Genomic DNA, 26,285 nt, shown 5'->3' on the forward strand with positions numbered 1-26,285 from the left:
CCCTTCTATCGGGCGCTGGTCAGACCGCAGTTGGAATACAAGCTAGGAGAGAGCAGATTTAGACTGGACATTAGGAAGAACTTCTTCACAGTTAGAGTGGCCAAGGTCTGGAACGGGCTCCCAAGGGAGGTGGTGCTCTCCCCTACCCTGGGGGTCTTCAAGAGGAGGTTAGATAGGCATCTGGCTGGGGTCGTCTGAACCCAGCACTCTTTGCTGCCTATGCAGGGGGTCAGACTCGATGATCTACTGAGGTCCCTTCCGACCCTAACATCTATGAATCTATGAATCTATGACTATGAGGGTTGGTTAAGCATCAGAACACCTAAAGAAGTTGTGGAATCTTCATCCATGGGAACTTTCAAAAGCTGGTTAGACAGACACTTGGCTGGGATGGTTTAGTTAATCCTGCCTTGAGCAGGGGGCTGGCTTAGATGACCTTGTGAGGTTCCTTCCAGCTTTACTTTCCTATAATCCTATGATCCTTTGATCTTAAAATCTGTTTCAGCACAGCACAGCATGACATGGTAAATGAGTAGTATGGATCCACCTTGCTTCTAGTACAGGTGGAAATTTATAAAATTAGAGCTATCAATGGCTGCCACAAACAGCAATATTACTGGGAAGTTTTACAAAAAATATATCCTCTTCCATGTAAAAATTACTTCCAATAGTGTGTATCCTCCTTGTACGTGTATTGATACACCTCACCTCAAGGATCACACAAAGCATTTTAACAGAGTTAAGAATAGCTAAACAGCTTAGTAGTCTCTAACTTCTTTGGGGTGATCCTATTCATGAATGATTATCAAGATGTGGAACAGTCATGGGATGATGACTCTTTGGTCCATCGGGCTCCTTGATGGGTACAGTAAAGAGTTTAAAATCTTGATTTCTGAAGATAGTTAATTTGAAAGTCCAGTGTAATGCAAAAAGTGTCAATTTTCATGGACCTGGACACGCTACAGAAATTCTGCAGTTAAGGCCTCATACTGCTCTCAGCAAACTTTCTTGTCACTTCAAAATTGGGATGGATACGTTATTCCTGATGATAAAGACAGCTACTCGGACACAGGGCACTTAATGTGGGTAAAATAAAAACTCAGGGATAAATATATGCGTTTATAAGAACAATTAGATAAAAATAACCCTGGGGAAGAACTACAAGCTCAGCCCAGGATGAAGAAGTCCATAAAGACTCTATAAGTACATCCCGGGGAATTACGCAATTATGGACCCACACAATTTTGCACATAAAATGTATGACTGTACATAACTGCATAATTTTACATAATTTAACCTGGGTGGGCTCTGTGCCTCCACCTCCATGGGGTTCCTAGCACTCCAGCTAGGAGCCCCATGTGGAGGTAAGGAGTATAGTGGCATGCAACTGGACAGCTGGTGAGTGGGGAGTGGAGCTCCTGCCTGCAAGGGGGGGAGGGGAGGAATGGGGTTTCTGGGTAGGCATGGGGAGGGGTGTGGGGTTTGTGAGTGGGTATGGGCCCCACCTGCCATATGGCACCCTCCCACCATGGTGAGGAAAGGACCTGGGGGTTACAGTGGACAATAAGCTGAGTATAAGCCAACAGTGTGCCCGGGTTGCAAAGAAGGCTAACGGCATCCTGGGCTGCATTAGTAGGAGTGCTGCCAGCAGATTGAGAGAAGTGATTATTCTTCTCTATTCAACACTGGTGAGGCCATATCTGGAGTATTGTGTCCAGTTTTGGGCCCCCAACTAAAGAAAGGATGTGGACAAATTGAAGAGAGTCCAGCAGAGGACAATGAAAATGGCTAGGGGGCTGGGGAACATCACTTGTGAGGCGAGGCTGAGGAAACTGGTCTTATTTAGTCTGGAAAAGTGAAGACCGCAGCCTTCAATTACCTGAAGGGTGGATCCAAAGAAGATGGAGCTAGACTGTTCTCTATGTTGTGTATGGTGGTAGATAATAGAACAAGGAGCAATGGTCCCAAGCTGCAGCAAGGGAAGTTTAGGTAAGATATTAGAAAGAACTTTCTCAGTAGGAGGGATGTGAAGCACTAAAACAGGTTACCCCGAAAGATGGTGGAATCTCCATCCATGGAGGTTTTTAAGATCCAGCTAGACAAAACTTTGGCTGGCATAATACAGTTGGGGGACAGTCCTGCTTTGAGCAGCAGCTTGGATTAGGTGACCTCCTGAGGTGCTTTGTAACCCTAATTTTCTATGATTTTGAGAGAACCCAGATGGCAATTTTCAGGTCATCTTAAAACTGGGAAAGAAGAAAGAATGGGATAGTTACATCTGGCAATTAAGAGGGTTTCTTGTAGCAAAAGGAGAACCAATGGCACAACCAAAAGACAGCCACACCAAATGGAAGGGGTAAATAAACCCTGGCACTCATTCAGGAAATAAGCAGCAAACCTAGCCCAGCTCCTCAGGATACTGCAAATCTATGTTGAAGTGGTCCAAGTAGTGGCTGCTAAATAAACCAAAAGATTTAAAAGTTTGCCAAATTCTTAAATCATTTCCTCTTACTGTGCATGTTCTTAGCAATATTTCTAATCCCCTTACCACAGTGCATGTGTCCCCTTCAGTAAAGGACCTGCAATCTCCTTTCTTGAATATGGCTGCAGTGTAGTAATTCCAACAAAGAAATTAGATCAAAATTCATCATTAAGGCTAAGTACTCAAAAAGCCTGGGGCTGAATCAATTCAATCTTCGCAGGTTAGTCTAAGCTGCATAGATTGAACCAATAAGCAAATGAACACACATTCACTTTTAATTTCGGAAGTGCAGCCACATGCCTGCAGTGGCCCAGGGCTGAAGCTAAAGCACGCCTCCCTGCTCAGCTGAAGCAGACAGCTTGGGCCAAGCATGTCCAGTGTGCAATGAGGGCTTTGAGGGGAGGTGCAAGACATCCTGGGATGTTGGGGGACCGTGAGTTGATTTGAATCTGGAGGGAATTTGGGGCAGAAGTTCAAAAAACCAATTTAACCTAAATCAGTTAAGTCTGATACTACATCTATCCAGGTTTATCTTAAACCAGCTTTGGCCATTTTAGAAGCGCTTTATGTACACACTGAACATTTTTTGTATTACAGATTTGAATTGGTTTCTGAGTGATCATTTATACCGCTTTATGTATAATTTCTGTCCCTAGTCTAAGGGTCCCTTCCTGTAAGGTACTGAAGAATTTATGTATATTATTCAGTATTTTTCAAGATTGGGATCTAATGAGGGCAGTAAGGAATAGGTTGCTAGTTGGAAAGAAGTGGGGATTAGGACACTGTTGGCAGGCACAGAAGGGGTCTTACTTAATATTGTATCCTATTACAGGTGCCCAGAAAGTTTACTGTACCATTAACTAATAGCATTTTAAAAACGTTTCCATGAAATTTTTACATCATATGCATTTTAATTAGCTCTAGCCAAAACTTTTCTTTAAATCACATTTTTCTGAAAAAATGTGATTTCATCTGAACCCCAAAAATCTAAAAAATCATACGGAACGTAATTGAACATTTTAATGAAAATGATTTAGACCAACTCAGAAGAAAATTGGGTATTTTTTTCAAGTTCTTTCACTTTGGATAGTATTTTTCTTTTTTGTTTGGAGTTTCCCTGTAGTCTGTCACAGGTTATCCTGTCCAGACACCCCTAAATACTTTATCTTCCCTACCCTGAATGACTTATGCCCTAATGAAAATGAGGTCAAAGTATTTCACTTTGACATCTGACATGAAATATTCTGCTTTTTAAACAATTTCTGTTCTGAAGGAAAAAAATAAAAATCTTAATTTGGAATGAAACTAAATCCTGAAATTGGTTGCTTGGGGGGAGAAGGGGTGGTGTTAAAAGGATTTTCTTTTCCTTTCTTTTTTTTTTTTTTTGGACAACTTTAATTTTTCCTTACTTTAACCACTTTACCATCTGATACCATTAGATCCCTTGGCAAATGTTTTGTGAGGTTGTTTCAATGTCATCTGTTAATTCTGAATCTGGTTTGCAGAAGATGAACACAAGGTGTGGTCAAGTTATAAAAAAACCGTATTGCTATTATGAAAACTGTTCAACGCAATTAAAACCATGTTTAAAACATTAGCTCTCATCCACCATGCTTTAGAATGCAAAGCTGACAATAATAAGTATATGACTCATTCGTATGGAGGTGATATAATTCAAATTGAATTAACTGAAAATACTAAGCGCTTTGAAAAAAAAATTAAGATCTTATGTATCATCCTGTCACTACATTTGTTAAAGATTTCATCACAATGTGGAGGGAGTTAGCTCCAGGCTAAAATATGGACAAATAAAACATCTTTCCTAAAATACAGTGTTCACAAAAAAAACCCAGCTATATCCACAACTTTTAAGGTATTTATAATCTGTCTTCCTACAGTAAAGCTTCACTATCGCAGCTATGAAAGTGCATCCCTGAATATTATACACACACACACACACGCAGACAAATCAAAATGGTTGATTGATTGTTATTTAACTGTGACATTAGTCCAGCTAAATAGATTTAACCTTAAATATACGTGTTTATTTTACATAAAAAATAATTTCAATAACTATTTTTAGTTTGTCTTTTTTAGAGATTATAGTGAAAAAGAGAAAATATTTTAATTTGTAAAATAAGCGTAATTTTATTTCCAATGTCATTGCTTTATAATAAGTAAACAGGATAAAGAATGGCACCTTTGGACTTTTTCTATTTCCATCACACTTCACTTGTGATAAAAACAATTAGGTCTGCTTTCCAGTTCCATAACTGATACCAAACCTGTTGATAAGCACCTTTTGGGCACTATGTATTCTTATACTCCAACCAGTATATAGCTCAACACTAGCTGAGTGTCATGAAAAATATGGAGTAGTATGTGAACATTTTGTCAGGTCTGTTAACAAATCTGCCATGTCCTGCATACAAAATGAATGCATTGAAGTGATTTTACTAGACACTAAAAGTGGAAAATATATTTCTGTGATGTAGATGTCTATCTAACTGAACACTACATACTATTATGAAGTCACAGAATCCTACTCAAACTAAAATATAAACAACATGTCACAAAACAACATAGCTGCAATTATAGTACATTTAAGGTGATATTATCTTAATTTCTTAATCAAATTATACCTGAAGGTTCCTTACTATACAACCTGCAGGTTGTACAGTACTTCTCAAAGAAAGGACAGCTTATCTTGGAAAAATTCTGATTTAAGAACCATGATTACAGCATTCTTGTGCAGTATCACTTCATTTAGAAAGACTTACTTTACTTAGGAAAAATGCCAGCATATATCAATAGGACTTTTGCTTGAACGAGGACTAAGAAATACAGGCTTTAACTTAATGTGTCCTCAAGCTGCATGAAGGCTGACAAAATAGTTTGTTGCCAGCTAGGCTTGACTAAACTTAATTTGCATTTTGCAAAAATAATTTGATAGAACGTCCTGAATTTTAAGGTTACAGCATACAGACATTTTTATTATGTATATTTCTATTTTTCACATATAAGAAATGTTGTGGTTTTGCGGTTAGTAGCTAAGTGCTTAATGGATTTATTGTATTTGTTCTAGTATAGGAAAACTTACTTCTAGGGTGTATTCACACTGTGACATAATGTCTTTATTATGTCTTCTAGAAATAATTGAAATAATTGACCCAAATCAAGTTACTATACAGTATATCTATTGGTTAATTAGAACTTTAAGATGCAACAAATAAAACACATTATTGACTTTTATATCTTCAATCAAATAAATATTTACAGCAGCAATTTGCCAAAATTATTTACCTTTCAATAATGGATCACAAAGAGAATATGCACTACAGATTCAAATGAATGTCTACATCATCCACAAACAAATTATGCATGAAAGAAAAAAACAAAGCTTTCCTGCTATCATTGTAGCCTATAAATAGCTTGCCATCTTATTTGGGTCCCTTTAAAGATGTGTGATCTTTTATGTTGGTGGACCTATTTCAATGCATAATTGACCTTGAGATGGAGAATAACCTCATGGTAGATTGGTGTCCTCTTTTAGTGAACAATGACTATAGATATTAGAGGACATGCCTGTTGTCAATGATCATTGCTGAAATCTGCCTATACCACACTGGGACAATCAATTTTGTAAATGATTGCAATAATCAAGGAAATTGCCTAATTTATAAATCCTGGCATACAGCATTTTAATGGATTCCTACATTTTAATGCTGATGCCTTCAAAGTAAAATGAATTGTTGTCCAAGCTGTCATTACAGAAAATGATAAAAACATTCAGTCTTGTGGGTAACTACATCTCATGGATATTCAGACCATCAGGACATAATCACTCATTAGTGACTTCTGCGGCAATTTCACATTACTGAACAAAAGGCATAGTAAAAAGCGACATTTACTTTGTACATACCCCTTTGCTGAAATTGCTGATGAAAGTTTTCAAATTCGAGTGAATCACTTAAAACTGAAAATACTGAAGCATTGCTAAACCAATCTTCTTAAAAGTGTCCATAGTTGTCTTGGCCCAGAAGACACAGTATATTCTTTTATTTCCTTTTTCTTTTATGCAAACTTTCTGAATGTGAATCATCGAAAACCAAGCAATGTTTATACTGAAATACCACAAAAGCAGGGCGCAGTGCCATGGATTATTACAAACAGGTAATTCTGTGTAATCTACCCAGGAATTTGCTCTACATACTTAAGTTGGTTCCACAGATGTAGTTATACATAGATCGCTATTCTCAGTTAAACCTTAAGCAATTGATTTCAGCCAATAGTGTGCTGTCAGTACTTTACTTACTGCTCAATCTCACTAACCTGACATTTATGGTGTACTGATTGGCCTCTGTCAGTGGTGGTGGTTGTAAATTCACTTTGAAAAGCTTTGTGTTAACAGCCTTCAACCAGGCTCTGAGAAGAGTACGAGCAGGCAGGCTGACAATTGCTCGACCTCCTGCCCTTATTACAGTGAGTAAATCAGGCTTTGAGCCATTAGGCTGGAGCCTGAGGCCTACACAAAAAGGATTGACATGACTAAAGGTCAACCTCTGTCACACATGTGTAACAATTTGGATAATGGAATTCTGTAACTTATCTGAAAAAGGTGGCAAATGCTTAGAAGGAAAGTATATACTAGACTGGATTTTCTAGCTTTTATGTTAAGTAGTTATTTAAGAGTCTGTATTTTAAAGTCGATATGTACCCAAAGTCATGAAATCTAAGAGTAAAAAAGTATAAAGGAGTGATTGAGGAAATGTTGTGAAATACTGAACATCTCCATAGTGAAAAATGTGTACAGCATTTTGGCACAATGGAGTTTTTTTATGGTATCTATCACCAATATATTATTGGCATCAGGTATGCAATATATTTTGGATATCCATACAACTCATTAAAGTGCAACCTTTATTCATTCTCATTTAATCAAAAGTCAATAGAAATAATTCACAGTTAATGCTACCATAAATTAAGCGTAATTTAAAGCCTTACAAACTAGCTTTTCCCCAACAATGAAAATGGCTTTTACTAACAAGCTCAAAGAATAAAGGACATGATCAAATACATCCAGAATTGTGAGCTATTGTAATAGTGTCTCTTTTAATTCACATGAGATTACCCTGGCCCAAATAAGGGCCTGATATTTATTTTTATTTCAGGTTGACATTTTTTGGCATTGTACAACATCACCAAAATGAGATTGGATGTCATGAAAATATCAGTAGGTATTAGGAGGCCTACAGATTTCCAAAAGTTATATTTTTGTGTGTATGCAGAGGACGTAGATTTTCAGTGTATGTCCATGCATGTGGAGTATGCATACTTTTAGTTTTGGCAACAGTATTGAGATTATAAGGGAAAAATCCTCCTCTTTCAGAAGTGTACCTCACACCACCCATTCACTTTTATAATAAAAGGATCAGGCCCCTTCTCGAGTTAAATTATTTTTCTTACATGTATTTTCAAGTTTATTTGTATGCTTAAAGATATAATAGGTATTGCAAACAAAGATAAAAACAGTCCTTATTAACTGGATGAGATATTCTTAACAAGAAATATCCAGGTGTTAGTTCAATTGACTGATTAAAGGTAACTGTATTAAAGTCAAAGCCTTTGTATTTGGAATCAAAGTAACTTTGGATAGAATATTGGATTTAGATTCCTCAATAAGAAATGTATAACTTACTAAAGGAAATTAGAAAAAATGTGATAGTAAATGATCCAGAAAAAAACTGTTCAGAACAAGCTGTTTTATAGCAGCTTACTGCAATTTTCTCCTAAGGTGCATAAATTAAAGACACTACGACCCTGAATGTGATTCTACTAAACTGCCAGCTGGATGAGTTGCTGACCATAATGCTAGTGATATTTCCCATAAAAGTAAATGATTTTACTATCAGTGAAATCTAAAATTATGATTCTCTTTTTATATATAATAAACGTAGACTTTACCCAAAAAAGACATCTGATCATCAGATAAGTCAAAACAAAAAATGGCACCAGCTGTTCTGCATAATTTAAGACATAATAGTAACATTACTAAGGCCAAAATTATTTGAATTTCATGAACATGACATATTTGAAACAGAGCTGACATGCAGTCTAGAATACTAGATGATGGATTGCTGAGAAACATAATTTTCACTTTAATAGAACTATGGCATGGACATAATTCTATCCCCTGGTGCTTTGCTGTATCAGGCAAACCTAGACAAGAACTACAGCTTAAAGAATCTGAAGGCAAATCTTTCATATAACTGGTATGTGCTCTTAAATATAAAAGGTAAAGTTTCTATCTACAAAATAACAGTGATAAATATACACAGGGTGTGCCCAGTGTAAGGGCTCTGGCTAATGTGTCTCAAAATAGTGCCTGATCTTGCTCCCACTGAAATCAAAGGCAAAATCCTCATTAACTTCAATAGGAGCCCAGATGCACAGTACCATGCTGAAAGGATCTCAGAGCTTTATACCAGTGCCACTGAACTCTGTTCATCTGAAGGGAGTACCCAGAATCCTTTTGTTAGCATGCTGCAATTATCAATATATCTCATTTTATGTGTGTATTTTATTTGCCTCTTACAACAAAAGTAACAGATAATAAAAAGTAATTTCTACACATAAAAACACAACTTTAAATTAAATCTAAAGTTATGACAAAATCAAACCAAAACAAAGCATAACAACACATTTGACTCATGCTGGAACATTTCAACAATAATTATTATTTGATTTCTGGCATAAAACACTGAAGAGGGCAACTTATTTACTAGTGGAAAAAGGAAAGGGAAACTATGAGATTAAATTCTTTGATACATCTATCACTGGAATCGTAATAAAGTTTTGCTTCACCTAACTCAGAATTGTTCTTCTATTACATTTCAGAGAAGGAAACCTTTTGCCATGTAGTTGTTTCCAGAATTTATAGTTAAAACCGTGGAGCCTGAAAAGGTTCAATTATTAAAACTTATTTGCTTTTTAAACTTCTGTATTCTATTCCAGTAGAATTTTAAGTGTACACTGTAAGCATTCCTTAAGTCTACTCATATTAAATGTTGATGTTAAACAGAAAAGAGAAACCATGTGCAACTAGATTAATTTATCTCTAGGGAATAAGGACACATTAATAATTGAGATAATGTTTTCATATATGTTGGAATCAAGTGTGCCTATTCACTGCTTTATTAGAAAACACATTAGGGGAAAATTATCTCATTCTCATCAATAAAACCTAATTGCTGAGAAAGTCTCTGTTTTCTTTGCAATAACATTGGAAAAAAGATTGTTCCCATTACTTCAAAATGAAAAAAAATGATCAGAAATGTTATCAAACTCTGTTGAAATAAATGCCTGTATTACCAAAGAGAATGTTTACTTAATACACCCAGTACTGTTTTTCTTTTAAACATATCAGGGTTTATTGTATTTTTATAAAATATAAGCAAACTTTTGATTGGACAGAAGTGGGACAACATTTTTAAAAAGAGAACTACAACTAAAATGACTAATATTCTTGGCTATCTGAAGGGCTGATCTTTCTGTAGGCTATAAAAAATTACCTTGGCTCCTTGCTAAAAAACTCTATGAACACCCATAGGTGTCAAGGCATGTTGTGAGGTAATGGAATGGTATTTAATCTGCTCTGAATTGCCATACATTATGCTATATGGATTATATAAAAAGCAAACACTGAGTGCATGGTGTGAGTGAGCACTCATGCAGACAGACCAAAGACTATTTCCATGGTGTTGAACTGTACATCAAATGCAATGATTTGATGTTTGCCACAACAAAAGAAATAAAAAGGCACCAAATCAGTATCTGTGCTTAATTGTCTTTCAATAGTCTTTCAATGTTTTAGCACACACTGCAAACAAAGAGCTCTATAATGAAACACAAATCCATCAACTTAACTTTGCAATGCTGAGAGAAAAATATTAGAAATCTATTTATGGTACCAAAAAAAGATAAGTCACCACTATACGATCCATCAGGACTTTAATGCCAAATTACTAATCTGTAGACATTTTTATATTTGTAACTGACATAAAAAGATAAGTGGAAGGGAATTAACTACATTTGAAATTTATAAAGGGACAACAATAATCCATTCCTTTACTTTTTATTATTTGAATTAGTCAAAATATTTGTTAGTTACACTGACAGAATCCAGAATATTCAAATACATTTTAATTTATTCTCAGAAATAACATTGTAAACCCAAAAGCCCTTCCTTATAACCTGCCTTTCCCATATGTGTTGCTTATAAATACCAGTAGTTAGATTATGATTTACTAATTTGAGGATCAAAATAAATAAAAAATGTCCAAATTTGTGGAGGCTTTATGATCCTTGGCATTTTTTTTGTACTGATGAAGAGTTGGAGTTCATAAACCTCCCCTCTCCCTGATTACGCCTATTTTTTCTTTTAAAAAATATCATACCCAAAATTCATGCACATACATAACATTTTTCTGTGCACAAAGGATACAAGAAAAAAACAGCACAATGCTCAGAAAGCATCCCTGAGTCCCCTGTATTGGGTATATACATAAATACTGTGAGTATTTTTTCATTAACATATTTTCTCCACTCTCTATTCTTTTCACTTCCACCATTGCTTTGTGGTTTTAACTCACTATTTTTAAGTACTCAAGAGTACTACATTCTTGAGTTCTTTCAATCAGTATTTTTGATAGTTCTCTGTTCTCCCCCCACCCTTCCCTCCCCACCATTGTCTATCAAAGGACAAAAAACTGACTTTTCAAAACAAACTATGTTCAAGTAAATTTAAAGTCAAGCTAAAATGTTCACTTTCTAAAATATTTTTAACATTTATAACTTGCATAAAAGTAACTAACATCTAACTAAGAAATTAAAGTACTGGACAAAATGAATTATATAAACATATACAGGCCTGATATAAAATCATTTTTCTTCATTGACTTCAACTGAACTTTAATGATTTAAACAAGCTGAGGATCTGGACCATTATTTTTTTTAATTTCATATTATTCAACTTAAGATAAACTAAACCACAAAACTCTATGTCAGAAATAAGTACTACTACATCATTAGAGTACATGGTTTATATATGAATTATAACACAGTGCCTCAAACTTCTCCCATTAAGTCAATAGAAAAATGTCAATTGACTTAAGCAGAAATAGGATAAGGCCCAATATATTATATATGTATTATACAAAATACGTGAAATTCTGACCCTACCGAAAGCAATGACAAAATTCTGATAGACTTCAACAGGGCCATGATTTCCCCCACTGCATTAGGGCAAGTGTTAGAACTGATCATACAGTCTTTACGGATGGGACAGAAATTACACATAAACCAGCATAAGTAATCAAATCTGTAACACAACAGAGCTAGGGACACAAATTACCCACAAACCAGTATAAGTGGTAGGAAACCTGTTCAAATCTATAACAGAACAGAAGTTCTGTGCACATAAACCACTTTCAAAATGGCCAAAACCAGTTTAAGATAAACCTGGATGGACTTAACTGATTTAGGTTAAATTTGTGTATTACACTTCTGCCCCAGATCCCCTCCAGATTCAAGTTAACTCACAGTTCCCCAGTATCCCAGGATGCTTTGCACCTCCCCCACAAACCTTCACTCGCAGGGTTAGCAGGCTAGCCTTGGCCCAAGCTGTCTGCTTCAGCCAATCAAGGAGGCATATGTTAGCACTCCCCCACTTCTGGCCTGGGCCACTGCAGGCATGCGGATACATTTCCAGAATCAAAAGTGTTCACTTGCTTATCAGTTCAATCTACACAGCTTAGACTAACTTGTGAAGATTGATTTGATTCAGCCTCAAGCTTTTTGACTGTCTGTACTTAGCCTATGTGAAAATCTCACTATCTTCAATAGCAGTTTTGTGTAAGAAAAGGCCCTTGATATAAGGGGTAATGCCTAGAACCGATGTAATACATCAAGGACCAAATCATATTCGGCACTTTACCAACATGGACACCTTTTTCAGGGTAGGTCCCTAACAGCACCTTCTTCAAGGAGCTTCCGCACTAAGTATTCTTCTTTTGTCTACTCTTTATGTTATCCACCCAGGTCTTCTGTGAATGAATGTTACTTACTACATACTTACTGGTTTGACTCCATAATGCATAATAAAAATCCATATGATAGCAATACACTTGGGACGGATGCAGGACCCAACAATGCTAACAAAAGACCCTCTTCTCTTCTGTGGGCTTTAGACCAAGTTCCTAAGTAGCACACACTTTTCTAAGTTTAACATGATAATGAAAATGTGGTTGCTAAGGTGTGGGGTTAGAGCATGGGTAGGCAAAATGTGGCCCGGTGGCTTGGTGTGGCCCGCCAGGCCATTCTATCTGGCCCGCGGGGCCCCTAAAAACTTTAGAAAATTTATATTTATCTGCCCTGGGCTGCCTGTCATGCGGCCCTCGATGGCTTACCAAAACTCAGTAAGCGGCCCTCTGCCCAAAATAATTGCCCGCCCCTGGGTTAGAGCCACCAAGACGACAAATTCCTTCTCTTCTACACTAGGGGCACAATCCCACTGAGACTCTTAAGGGCATGTGTAGACGAAACAGGGGCCCTAAATTGAAGCAGTTGGTTGTAAAAAACACTGCTTTAATTTAGGGCTGATTAAACCCCCATGTCGTGCGCATACCCCACTGACTTACCTGCCTCTCTGGCGGGGAGGGGAGGGCAAGCTGCCAGCCAGTGAAGCAGTCCCTGGCCTGCTGGGGGGCTGGTGCTTCCCTCCATGGCAGTGGCACCCCCCATGCGGCACCCACCTGCAGGCACTCGGCTCGGGTGGTCCCAGGGGGCACCACAGCCACGGAGCGAAGCACTATGTCCCCACACAGCTCAGGCAGGCAGGCTCCAGGGGGGTGGAAAAAAAGATCAGGCTCCCCTTGTTTTCTTGGGTGAAGCCTGCTTTCCTGGGCTGCTGCCAGGCTGCCTGCAGGGCTTCCTGCAGAGCCGCGGAGCTGCACAGAGCCCAATGCTTCAATCTGCGCCTGTAGGGGCAGCAAACTAAAAAACTCCTTGAAGGAGAAGGAGTTTTAGTTTGTTGTGCCCCAAGTCATTTAAGGCACATTACGCCACTGAACTTCCTGCAGCAGCTGGAATTAATGCGCAATATGCCATCAAGGTGTGCAAACACCAACACCATTAAAGAGGTGCAAAAGCATTTAGCCTGTTTTAAGGTGTCGTGCACACACACCTCTCATTTTGTCTACGCACAGCCTAAGATGCTGCTCTTTTTTATTTCTGCCCATAAAGAACTTCCAGAATTAGGGCTGACATAGTGCAAAACACAACAGAGGAGAAATGAATGATAAAAGGACAGAGAGGTCAGGATGCTATTCCTTCTTTTCTAACAAACAATTTAAGAAGTACTAAGACATGATAGGTGTGGCAGGATGGCACATATGATCTGTTAACTATTAAACACTAAAATAAACATTTTCTGTTTTCTTAACTAATGAAATATTGCTGGAGATAATTATTTATCATCTGTTGTAAAATTATAGCTTCCTGCATACTGCAATATAGATCCTAGTTTTCAACTTGCAGACATTTTTTTTTCATTTAAATTTCTGAAAGTAACTTCTAAAATTATTGTGGCAACCTATGGTTTGTAGCAGAGCAGTGACTATAGTTGCCCCTATATGGCTAAAGGTAAAGGAGCACAATATAGATTTTGTATGTCTTGACTAGACTGGAAGCTAAAGCCAATGTCCATCAAAATACAACCCAAGTTTCAAATCCTGAATGACTTTGTACTGATTATTATTGCCTTCCAACAAATAGTATTGTACACCTCTCTTTAAGAAGATGACTCATAGAAAGAATTATATTTTAATTTTCTGTTTGTCAGTTTTGAACTAGAATGCTGAACATCCTGCTACTGAAGAGATGGCCAAAACTCAGTGGGCACATCTACACAAGATGCCTTAATGTGCCTTAGTGCATCACGGCAAAACTGTGCTAATGCGCAGAATTAGTCTACTGCACATTGCATTTCTTAAAAAAAAAATTCACCTTTGCTACTGAGTATTAGTGCAGCTCCTGCATCTTTATCTAGTACCTCATATTAGAGGTACTAAACTCAATGAGAGCAAAGGTGCAAACTCAGGAGCAAAGGTGCATTGATGAATGTGTAGATGCACCCAGATGAATGTGTAGAATGTGTAGATGCACCCAGTGTCTCATCAAAAAGTGGCCCAGAGTTCTACAAAGCAGAAGGTGATCACCTTCATCTTTACCCTCATTGTTTGACTAGCAGTCGACCACAGAGATGGGTCTAGCATGTACTGTACCATCTGAATCTGTGTATGTCCCACTCAGACTGGGATGATGAGATACATACAGAATAGTAGCCAGAGCTGCTCCAATCACAATGAAAAAAAACCATTGTATATTGGGGTGCATATTCCTCTCAGACAAGATCTCTATGTTAAAGATGAGAGAGTCTACAGAAATCTGTTTCTTTTTTATGCAAATTAAATGCATCTCTGTGGCTCTTACTAAGTTGCCAGTAGCCCCCTCACTTGGAGAATGTGTGGAAAAGCCTTCCTGGTACATATTTCTGGCTACATATTTAATTCCATGGTAGGGACTTTTGGATCAAACGAGTTCTATGATTCTATACAATAGAACCAAACTCTGCATCCAATATATATTTGAGATTGATTACTGTAAAACTTACATTCTCTAAGGAATGGAAGGAAAATGACTTACTTCCCAGAGATGCTGTGTATTCCTGATGGCTCCTGCTTGAACCTTCTCTGGTAGGAGGAGGATTCCCTGGAAAGGTCCAATCCAGGTGCCCTGTTGGATCCTCTGGGCAGCACAGATGCCATAGGCCAGGCCAGGCACAGTGCTGGTACACAGACACACTTCCCGAGGCAGGTCTCTGAGCCACTCAGGGATCTCGGGTGGAGGTGCTGCTGCAGCAGCACTACTAGTGCCCACTAAACGACGCAGAGAGTGAAGGGGCCCATGCATGGGGCACTCACCATTGCGGTTATCAGCACACATGTCACAACCTGTGAGGCAAGGGGGAGAAAAAAGATTAACCTGGGGTAATCAGGCTACCACCATTACAGACAAAACATGACTTTCTCTACATTTGCCTCACTGAAAGATATTCAAGCAGACATAAACACCATATCCATTTGCATGTTGCTTACCCCTTTTTCCTAACCTCACCAAGCCCTTAAAAAGGAATCTCAGTAGCTCAGCAGAAACTCTGTAGACACTGTACAAGTCCAGTATATGCATAGACCTGCCAAGCCTCATTTATTTGTACAGAGATTTTAAGATTCATTTTTTTTAATAAAAAGCTGTTTAAGCTACCTCCTTCTTGTGATGAAGAAGTTTGTAATATGCTTCAATGAGGCTTTTTAAATTTCACTTATAATTTTTTAAGTCTCCCTCATCCAACATACCACAGTTCAGAATTTACTGGAATAGAATTCAATTTGATCCTTATTTCGTACAAAATATTAACTCTGGTTTCTACATTAACATTTTCATGAATATATTTGTTCTAAAACACACTTTAGAAAGGTAAACTGTATTTATGATATATTAAAATGTATTAATTTGGATTCTTATAATTAAATCTAACCTTGCCTTACGACTACAAGAAAACCTTAAAAAACCTTTTAATTTGACTGTAATACATGTTAAACTTCATGAGAGTGAGACTAACAGCATGCTTAGTTCTTTGACTAGCTCCTAAAAAAGACAAGAGTGCAAAAATATTAAATTTCCTTTACTCTAATTAATGCATCATGATTCTCTCTTCTGGGAAGATCTAAGTTTTTTCTTTTATGAGCAAGGAAAATTTTGGAAAACTATTTCCATCACACAGTTCTACACATGCCACGAATGCTCCACTTCCAGGAAAATGTTTCATGCTCAGGAAATCCATTCTCTTGAGATACACTGAGTTAATATAATAATAAATCTATTGAAATAGGGCACTGTCCTCAGCCTATTTTACATTTTATAGCACAATTAAACGTTTTATATGAATCCAATCCAGAAATACAAACAAAAAGCAATAATAATAGTGTAGTCTTCACATACAGATGTATGGATCTTCTCCTAATAATTTTACATTATCCCTATCCATTCTTAGAAAAATAGAGCAAAACATTCACCAGAGAGACTGGGGCTTAGTGAGTGAAGCCACAGATTTTGAATAGCTGGATTGCCTTGAACCACAGGTATAAATCCCAGCAGGACTGACACAGTCCTTCTCTTTTCCAATGCAAGGTGAATTAAGGCACACCGTGCCATTTATGATGTCAAAGTCCTCCAGACAAAATCCTCCTCTGTTTTTCCTGGATATTAAGCATCACATTTTCAAAATATGGCTTCTCGTTGTGCATTCACAAACTCTTATACATACTGTTTAAGCACTATCACCTGCTGTTCACATAGATTCATAAATTCATAGATGTAGGGTCAGAAGGGACCCTGTAGATCTTCTAGTCAGACCCCCTGCCCTGGGAAGGAGAGAAAACTGGGCTCAAATGACCCCCACATGTAGAACCTCTCACTCAAAAGCATTAAGCTACAAAACTTGCAAGTATTCTGTGAAGTGTGAATCAAGAGTTATCTGAAATGCCTTAGAAAATATAACTCCTAGGATGTCAAAGTCCTTCTCTGTATCCTAAAGCAAATTTCCAGATTACCTACTAGTGTGTCCTGAGCCAGTTTTCAACTGTCCACCACCCATAGCTTCAGGTAAATGGTTCTATCTAGGAAAATGCCTGTATTGTGTACTACAGTGACAGAAGTTTATAAAGGATGTGGAACTACAGACAAAACTCTTTTTTCTACCTCATGCAATTCCTAATGCCGTCAGAGGGATAGTTTACCCGACAAAGGGTCTGCTGATACAGCTGTATCAGTATAGCTATGCAGGCAAAGCCCTCTAGTGGAGACACAGCTTAAACCAGGCAAAAGAGCTCTTGCCAGGATAGTTAGACCACTTCCCCAGAGACACAGTGTGTCCCCTGAGGACTCATTTGCCCATATAAATTGTACCAATTTGGCAAATTTTGTCAGTTTAAGCATGTTGTTGAGGGGTGTGACACTTGCATACTCCTAACAGACATAGCTATGTCAGCATAACTATGGTGTAGACCTGGTCTTGGGATGGGATTTGCTGGACCTCAAAGACGAAGTAAAGACAGACTAGTCTTGAGAAGAGATAATGACATAACACATACTCTCTGTAGTAGTTCCTAAATACAAAAACACAACTGAGGATAAAATATAGCAGGTAAGTGTGCATGTGGCAGGGGAGAAGGGGGTTGTTTTCAAGGTTCATGAGAAATGTAGAGGAAAATATCACAACATTCTACCTTTTCCCCCAGCACCCTAAGGGGCAAAGCAAAAAATACTATGGCCTGAATCCTCTATGCCTTCATACCCTCAACTCCCACTGAACACAACTAGAGTTTGGCATGCACACGTTACATTGGAGAGGGCCCAAAATGGCAAATAAAAAACAGCTGTCATTTAAGCGCTCTTAAAAGCAGCTGATTTCTCATCCTGGAATCTGCAAAGAAAATAGTTTATAGCAAATTTCCAGGACTGAAGGAAAAGACATCTAACCAAGAAGTCAGCATCCAGAGCAGATCCTTGAATTAGGAATAATTTGTACCCTGTTTGATGATCTTTTAGATGCTTAAAATCTCCTCTCTGTCTTCTTATTATTAATGGCCCTCCTGGAGACACCATGTCTACAGAGCAGCTTCAACTAAATGAAGCCGAGGCATCTTCTTGACTCCATTCAGGCAACTCCGGTGTCAACTCCCTGCAGCCTACCACCAGATACACATCATTTTTCACAGACATGCACACAACTTTAAGAACCCCCCCCAGCCCCCGAACAGGGATATCTGTACAATCAAATACTGTGTATACAATCAAGTACTGAGTGGGTCTAAAACAATTTTCCAGGTCCTTCTCATCAAGGATGGGAGACTGGAAGTTTGAACGAGAGTATATAGACAGAGTCCACATGTTTGTTACTTAAACTCTGAAGCTGGCAAAAGGTGTTGTTGATTCTTTATTACTCACTACCCCAAAGAATAAGTAACAAGTCATGTTTGGCACTTGCCAGATCCCGTCTCCCCGATGCACTTCTTCCCCTCTATCCCCGTGAAAACTAAAAATCTGACATTTGGTTGGGTAGAGAGTCTGCTGGTAATAGGGTCAGGATGTTGGCACTAAACTACAAGCTTGCTACTAATACTAAGGTATACAAAAATTGTTAACATTCTTATGCATGTGTTTAAAAATATATAATTTATGTTTTGCAATTAAAAAATAATCCAAGCAAGTTTCCTGGTTTCTTGTAAGAAGTGGAAGCCTTGACGTTATATTTTACCTTGGAGACGGTGCTAATGTGCTTGCCCTTTTCTTTTTGTGCTTCTCATTTTTTTCTAATGACGCTTTGGAGACTTTGAAGCACCATATTTTTAGCTCCTCCTGCTCACTTACTCCATCCAATTTAAAGACAGTCACAATCCTTCACCTCAGTGGAGGAGAGAAAAAATATCTTTAATCTTAGTGGAGAGGAAAAAAGGATAAGGAGCTTTTATTTTAGAACTGATCAAAAACAAATAGTTCACCTAGTCCAGCATCCTGCCTTCCAAAGTAACTTGTTTGATACTTCAATGCAAGATGTTACATAGCATACAGATTTTTTAAATAAATCCACCATAGGAAAGTTGTTTTTGCATTCTCTGCCAGTGACCTATATATATCCTGAAACCTGAGGGTCCAACTGCAGGACTACTGGAATCTCCAACATAAATTGTGTCCTCTGGACTCCAGAAAACCTAGATGCAAAGTGCATGTAAAGGAACCTTTATGGTCATTCTGTTAAATGGTAGGGCAGGCTTGAGGTTTTCAGTAAAGCAGCTTCATAGGGCTGTAAATAGCATTCCATTATCTCCTCTCCCAGTTTGGCTTCAGTAACCAGAGACTGTGAGGATCCAAAGAAGCTACATTACTGACAGCAGGTCTTATCTTGAGGCCACTGAAGCCAACAGGAGCAGTTTCACTGACTTCAGTGAACTTTGGATCAAATCAAGCCCTAAATCGGGAAGAGACACCTAACACAGGTAGTGGCAAAAAATCAGAGAACTGATGAAAATGACAGAAGCATGGATGACTGCAGACAACACTGGGTTTCTCCTGCTGGTGCCTTAAGGGCTAAGGTCCTTCGGCATACTGGATCCCAGGGCAGATTTTCTGTAAGGAAATCAGTGTTTCTTGTTCTTTATTCCCACACACTATTGATGGGAGAATTAAGGGAAGGACAGAATAAGGGGAAAATTAAATGATTTAAATTATTTCCTAAAGGAAATGTTTGCCATGGTTCTTTTTAGGAGGAGCAATATGTCATTTACTGTTTTTCAAAAAATGAACACACCTAATGCCAGCAATAAAACTCAGCATACAAGCTGTTTACAATACAAATATTCAGACTCAAACGCTGTCCCCCAAATCCATCCATGACTTCAAAACACTGCGATGATAGCAATATTAAATATTTAGAAGGAAAGCAGAGTGGATTAGGAAAGTTTTTGATGGTGCAAGTAGAAATCAACATAATGGTGTAAACCAACTAGCCAGCTGTAACAATAAATCTCAGAAAGAGCAGGTTTCAAAGTTATGCTGGATAACTATTTTTCACTGGTACTGAAGAAAATTGGCCTTTGGTGCATGCTATCATTTTCATTGTAATTATGGAGGTATCTAGTATAATTGCCCATCAGTTCGAATGTTATTGCCTACTTAGAAATCATGGATACTGACTACTTCTGTATAGACGGATATAAACATTGAGGTAGAAAATTGGTTCTGGTGGTTAATATTCCAAACTGGGAGTCAGGAGACCTTATTTCAGGCTTTCTGTCAATAGAGATTTTCTACATGACCTTACTCTGGCTTAGGTTCCCCGTGCCTCAGTTTTCTCCTTGGTAAATTGGCACTAATAATACTTCCTTATACCACAGTGGCATTGCAGTGACCAATCAATCACAATCTGTAAACTGCTTTGGGATATTTGGGATCAGTAAGGGAAGAAAATTATTTCCTTCCCTTTTGAAAAAGCAGATGATTTTTTCCTAACTACCAATTTCCCACTACCAAGGTGGTTCATTCTCTTTCTGACAACTTATTAATTGCTACCAATTCCTTATTCTATAGCCTGCCTTTAACTTTTGTACAACAGAAAGTTAAACTGAATGTTCCCTCCATATTTATGCAAGTCCATAACAAGAGACATACAGAATAATAAATAAGATAGCATCAAGACAGGTAAAGTGTGCTTCACAGATAGAGGTAGATTGTTTTATTGTTATTATTAAATTGGTTTGGCCTTCCTGCTTCAATACAAATTCCTATCAGCTATAGTTCTGCCATTAGGTGGGGAAATAAAAGGGCTAAATGGTTGTGGAGAAAAGAATCATTCTCCATAATAGGTTAAAGGTGTGATTACCAAACAGGAGATTTTACCACCTTCAAATCTCCCATGAAATATGACCTTTCATTTCTACCCAGGAGAACTTTTACAATCTTTTCTCCGATGCTTGATGGAAGGTGTTTGCGCCCAGATGCTTGCAAAAATTTTGTTGATCTAATAAAATATATCACCTCTACCGCAAGTCCTGATTCCTCTAGACCAGAGGTTCTCAAACTGTGGCCTGTGGATGAGCTCCTTTCAGGTGGGCCACAGAACAGTGACCTACGGCTAAAGCTGACAAACATTATACCTGACTTCCCAGAACTTTGCTCAAAAAAATAGGCAAATCCATCCCATTAGAAAGGCAAGACTACTGATATTAAAATATGAGTTGTGTGCTTTGATTTGAAGAACAAAAAAAAAAGTGTAAGTGGTCCGCCAAGACCCCCAGCAATTTTCAAGTGGTCCACGGAAAACAAGGTTGAGAACCACCACTCTAGACCAATAGGTCTACAACCTGGATAGCATTTCCACCAGGTGGGAATTGTCCCTTTGGAGGTAGGAGGGATCCCAGGGCTTCCCCCAAAGGCTGTGACATTTGGGCTCACACTATTGTTCATAGATTCATAGATGCCAGGCTCGGAAGGGACCTCAATGGATCATTGAGTCGGGCCCCCTGCCAGCGAGGGTCGGACTCCCATGTTCCCTTGGGATTCACATGAAAAGCTTATCCCTGAAAGAAGCGGCAGGTGAGAGTGGTGGCCGCAGCAAAGCACAGGGAGGTCTCTCTGTTCCCCGCTTCCTTGCCGCCCTCCTCTAGCTCTGCCTCTGGGAAGATTAATTCAGGCTTGGCCTCTGCAGAAGTTGAAGGCAGGCAGTGCTCTGTGGAAGAGGAGCTCTCTAGTATCACTCCCGTCCCTCCTCCTGCCTCTCCTACGCACTGCCCCGTCTATTTATAACTTCACTTCCCTCTCTCGCACGCTTGAAGGCGAGGCCAGGCAGCCCGGGGCTGCTCCCGCCCGAGGGGCTCGCGTGCCCGGGAGGGCCGGGGGGCAGCCCGGGGGGCAGGTGAAGCCTGCGACGGGTGCTGCAATGGTGGCGGCGGCTCTTTGCAGGCACGGGCGTTTCTCGTCCCGCCCACCGGCCGCTGCTGCCGGGGCCCGGAGATCCCGTGCGGGGCTCCTGGCTCTCCGGGGCTATTTAAACCCGCGCGGGAAGGCTGCTCCCTTGCCAGGCCCGGGGCAGAAGGGCGGCGGGATCGCACCGGGGCGGGGGCGCGGGCCGGGGCTTGGCGGGACCGAGGCTTCCCTCTTTTCCGCGGCTCCTCGGAGGGAAAGGGGGAAAAAATAATAATAACCCCCCGCCTCTCTGAGGACCGGGAGAAGGGGGAGGGGGCGCTTTGATTTTTCCCTGCCTTCGATTGAGCGCGTGAATGAATTAAATTTCGGTGTCAGGTATCAGAAGGTTAGGAGAATATTGTGTGTAGATAAACCTTGCCACCCCCTGCCCCGGAGAGACCCCCATATACAATGCGGCGATGATGAATAGGCGCCGGGAAGAGGAGATCGAAGCTCAGCCCGCACCGGCTCCCCTCTCTCCTACAAAACTATAGGGCAATTAATTGTGGCTTGTCCCCTCATCCTTCATCTCCTGGTGGCACGTATCGATGGAGATTACTGCTGATGGACCATTTTATCACCTTAAATAAACAGTCACCACCTTCTGTAACCTCAATCTAATATACGGCGGTCCGCGAGGTTCAAGGAGGTTTGGGAGCCGGGAGCGAGACGCGGGCGGGGGCGCGGGGAGCCGGACGCTGCCGCGCTGCCCGCGGGGCTTGCTCTGTCTACACAGGCCGCCTCCTGCAAACTGGGCCGGCGGGCTGGTGGCTTCTGGGACACAGCAGTGTCACGCATGCTGGTCGTGACAGGGGTCCTTCACATTATAGCAGCCTCTTTCTTAACGGAGAGAGGCGGGGTGGACGTGGGGCAGGGCAACTTTTCTGAAACTTGGCCTCCAAGTGCTGCATCCCCCCTCCCCCCAACAGCCTTTACACAATTTGCTCCTGTTAAAGACAGAGCTAAAAAGGAGACCCGGGGTGGGGGGTGTCCCTGATCCCTGTGACAGCACACCCATTGATTTGAGCACAATCCCGGTTGCCCCCATTGGAGTAAAGACTTCGGGGCTGGGCCCTTAATTAACTCCTGTATTGGGCTTTTCTAAACGCCGACGCCCCGCTTGGAAACGAGGGACTGACTCCCAAACCCGCGGGGGGATTCTTTAAGAAAAATAATCCGACCTTTTTTTAATTGATATTTGAAAATCGACGCGTGTGTCCGCGGACTAGCTTTTTCATCTCCATCTTGCCATCCTAACAGTCCATATAAATGACCGCGCGGATACGGAGTATTGACCCGCCCGATCTCGCAGGAGAAGACGCAGAAACCCGCGGGGGGCGTTAAGAGGGCGGCGACTGCTTTTTGTTGTTGTTGCTCTCATAGGGCAAATCCGGCACGATGAAAAACACGAATTAACTCTGCGGGTCAATAGGGCTAAATGCCTATTGTCCTCCTCGTCCTACAGCGCTCTCCGATTTTGCTACGAAGCAAAGGAAGTAAATGAAAACGTGACATTTTCCTGGCGTCACTGACGGAATACGGGGACACACAAATTTGTGACTGCATCTCCCTGCACTTCCCCCCCCCCACAGCGATCGAGCCAGGGGTGCATGTTAATATGGGTTTAATCACGGTGGCTCTTGTGCCGATCTGTGCCATGATGGGATTAAACAGAGGATGGGTTTCTGACTATAAAAATCAAAGGGGGAGTTTACCAAGTCTCCCTTTGAGCTGCGCTGTAAAGAGGACGTGTGCTGCTAAGGGCGTTAAAACCAACAGTGTCAGCAAGCAAAAGACACTTTCTCTTACAAAAGAAGGATACCTGAATTCCCTCCCCCTTAATAATAATAATATGCTTATTATTATTCAGGTATCCTTCTGTTGTAAGAGAAAGGAGTCTGGAGAAATGGCTCCGAGGGACTTGCGCTTTCGCAGCGTTTAGAAAAGGAAGCGCAAAGAAAATTAAACCATCAGAGAAAGATCAGGGTCACTCCAGCAAAGCGCAGGCTCCTCAAACCTCTGCCCAGGAGACGGGCCGATCCTGCGGGCTCCCTCCCTCCCTGCCCGGCCGGGGATCGGGCCCACTGTCCTCTTGCCACACAACTCCCAAGGCTGGGGTTTTTTTAAAGCGCTCGTCTAGGCGTTGCAGCGGGTTGATTTGGAGGCAAATGACTGGTTACTCGGATCCAAATCATGACAGACAAGGGGTTCTTCGGGGCTATGTCCTGAAGCCAACACCCCCGATGCAAAGCAATCACTCACGAGCGACCCAGCTCTCCCTTCTCTCCTCCAGCCAGCTTCAGTAAAGCTCGGAAAGCAAGGAAGCAGCGGACCGAGTTGCAAGGCAGATCTCCTAGCGCTCGCCCGCGGCTTGCACGCGCCAAGGTGCGTGTGCCAGCAGTGCCAGGGCTGCCCCGCTTCGCGCTCTGCACCGTGCGGGAGTCGGGGCGCTTTACTGTCATGCCCGTCTGTCTGCTCCCTCCACTTTTTCTCTTTTTTTGTAACACAGCTCTGAAAGCAGAGCGCTCGCCTTCCTGCGTCTCAGAAGAGCCGAACTGAGATGAGAAGTTGTGAAGAAACAGCGATATTAATCATCATTCAAGTCAGGCAAAGTTGCCTTGGAAAAATCACCGTGGTTCTCGCAAGCAAAGCTTTGCCCTTCGGCTTTCACCCGGTGAGAGCTGCTCACTCTCAGCACGGTGCATTTCACAAGCCCCCTGCGAGACGCAAATCGTTATCAAATCCACTTTTAATGCTATAATGGGGTGGGGGGAGAAAAAAAACTCTCCAGACTTCACTATTATTCCCAAATGCCCCCTCTCTATCGCTATTTTTTTTTGTTTAATCTTTCTCTCTTCAAAACCTTTATCTTGCAGATTTACAGAGCTGCTCTGAGAAGGAAACCATGTATCGCCTGAAGAGTTTGGGTGGCGATTAAAAGTGCATTTCAGACTCCAGGGAGGGCATGTAATTTATGGCTGAGGTCTTCTGCGCTCCACCAGCAGAAACCACCCCCAACTCTTTTGGCGACAGAGGAAAACTGCAAAGCGCAAAACGAAACCCTAAATTTAGCACTAAACTAAACTGGGCATCTGCAACACAATCTGGTCACTAGAAGGAAGGGGGAGAAACTTGCACTAACTTTCCTCTTGCTCTTTAAGATGTGACACAATGAAGGCTTATTCCAGCATCAAGGCGAGGCGTTTGATTCATGAGAAGGTGTCGCTAAATGACTCTAGCAAACGAAGACCAGGTTGGAAATGGAGTTAGAGCCCCCATGTCCCCATCCCCAGGGGTGTGCGCTGCGTTTTTAACAGCCTACCTCAACGGAAGTTTGAAGGGAAACCTGATCAAAAAATGCTTGCGAAGCAGCCACGGGAATCTGGGGGAGACTGGAGGATAAAAACTGTCGGGACTCTTTTACCGTGCGCTCAAGGGGAGCCTGAGAAAAAGGCATCTGGAGGAGCTAAAAACCAGCCTGGACGCTTTTACGCGGAGCCTCCTGAGCTGCTCAATGACTGAAGGCGGGGAGCTGCAGTCGATCTTGACTTGCAGAAACTTTGCACTTGGATCCCGCTTCCAGAGGCGGCTGCAACCCTGCCCCCCTGGGCAAGACTGCCTGGCCTTGGGCAGCTGCTCCGACACCATCCCAACCGCGCAGCAAAGAGATCACCCGCAGCAATCCTTGCCTCGCCTAAAATCACTTAAGGCACTGTAGTCAATTGTCCCCCAGCCCGCCTTCCCCCAACTAAATCCCCATCCAAGAGCCCGCCACCCCGGGGGCCACGCTTGGCACGTGCGGCCCCGCTTTGCAAGCAGGGACGCAGCTCGGGGCTGCCCGGGCCGGGAGCTCTCCTGAACACGGGAAACTTTTGGGGGCTGCCCAGCTCCGCCGTAGAGACATCGCAGGCACCTCTAGCCCGGCCCCCTGCTCCAACCAGCTGGATCGCCGCGGCCGGGGGGCTTTGTCCTCAGCACCCACCTCCAAGGGGCGTTTGGCCCCGGGCGTTTCGGAGCGGCCCGGGCAGCCCCGGCTCGGCTCGGCTCGGGGCGGAGCAGGGAGCCCGCGCGGCGCGGGGGTACGTACGGCTGTTGGGGTCGCTGGTGTGCTGGTTCAGGGGGATGATCTCCATGCGCTGCTGCCCGTACAGGTAATAGTCCAGCT

General features: G+C 41.2%; 2 protein-coding genes across 2 annotated transcripts in view; one reads left to right on the forward strand and one right to left on the reverse strand.

Moving 5' to 3' along the window:
* PRDM6 (PR/SET domain 6) overlaps positions 1 to 16,646 on the reverse strand; it is a 100,280-nt gene extending 83,634 nt beyond the window's left edge. Inside the window, exons 1-2 of the mRNA XM_025210472.1 lie at positions 16,601 to 16,646; positions 15,245 to 15,552 (exon numbers count right to left, since the gene is read on the reverse strand). Coding sequence (XP_025066257.1) covers positions 15,245 to 15,552; positions 16,601 to 16,646 — 354 coding nt within the window. The remainder of the gene's footprint in view (positions 1 to 15,244; positions 15,553 to 16,600) is intronic.
* Positions 16,647 to 25,349: 8,703 nt separating this feature from the next.
* The window catches only part of PPIC (peptidylprolyl isomerase C), a 57,351-nt gene continuing 56,415 nt past the window's right edge, over positions 25,350 to 26,285 (forward strand). Inside the window, exons 1-2 of the mRNA XM_025210473.1 lie at positions 25,350 to 25,373; positions 26,008 to 26,271. Coding sequence (XP_025066258.1) covers positions 25,350 to 25,373; positions 26,008 to 26,271 — 288 coding nt within the window. The remainder of the gene's footprint in view (positions 25,374 to 26,007; positions 26,272 to 26,285) is intronic.

The sequence above is a fragment of the Alligator sinensis genome, unplaced genomic scaffold (genome assembly GCF_000455745.1).
Source record: "Alligator sinensis unplaced genomic scaffold, ASM45574v1 scaffold1451_1, whole genome shotgun sequence".
NCBI lineage: Eukaryota > Metazoa > Chordata > Crocodylia > Alligatoridae > Alligator > Alligator sinensis.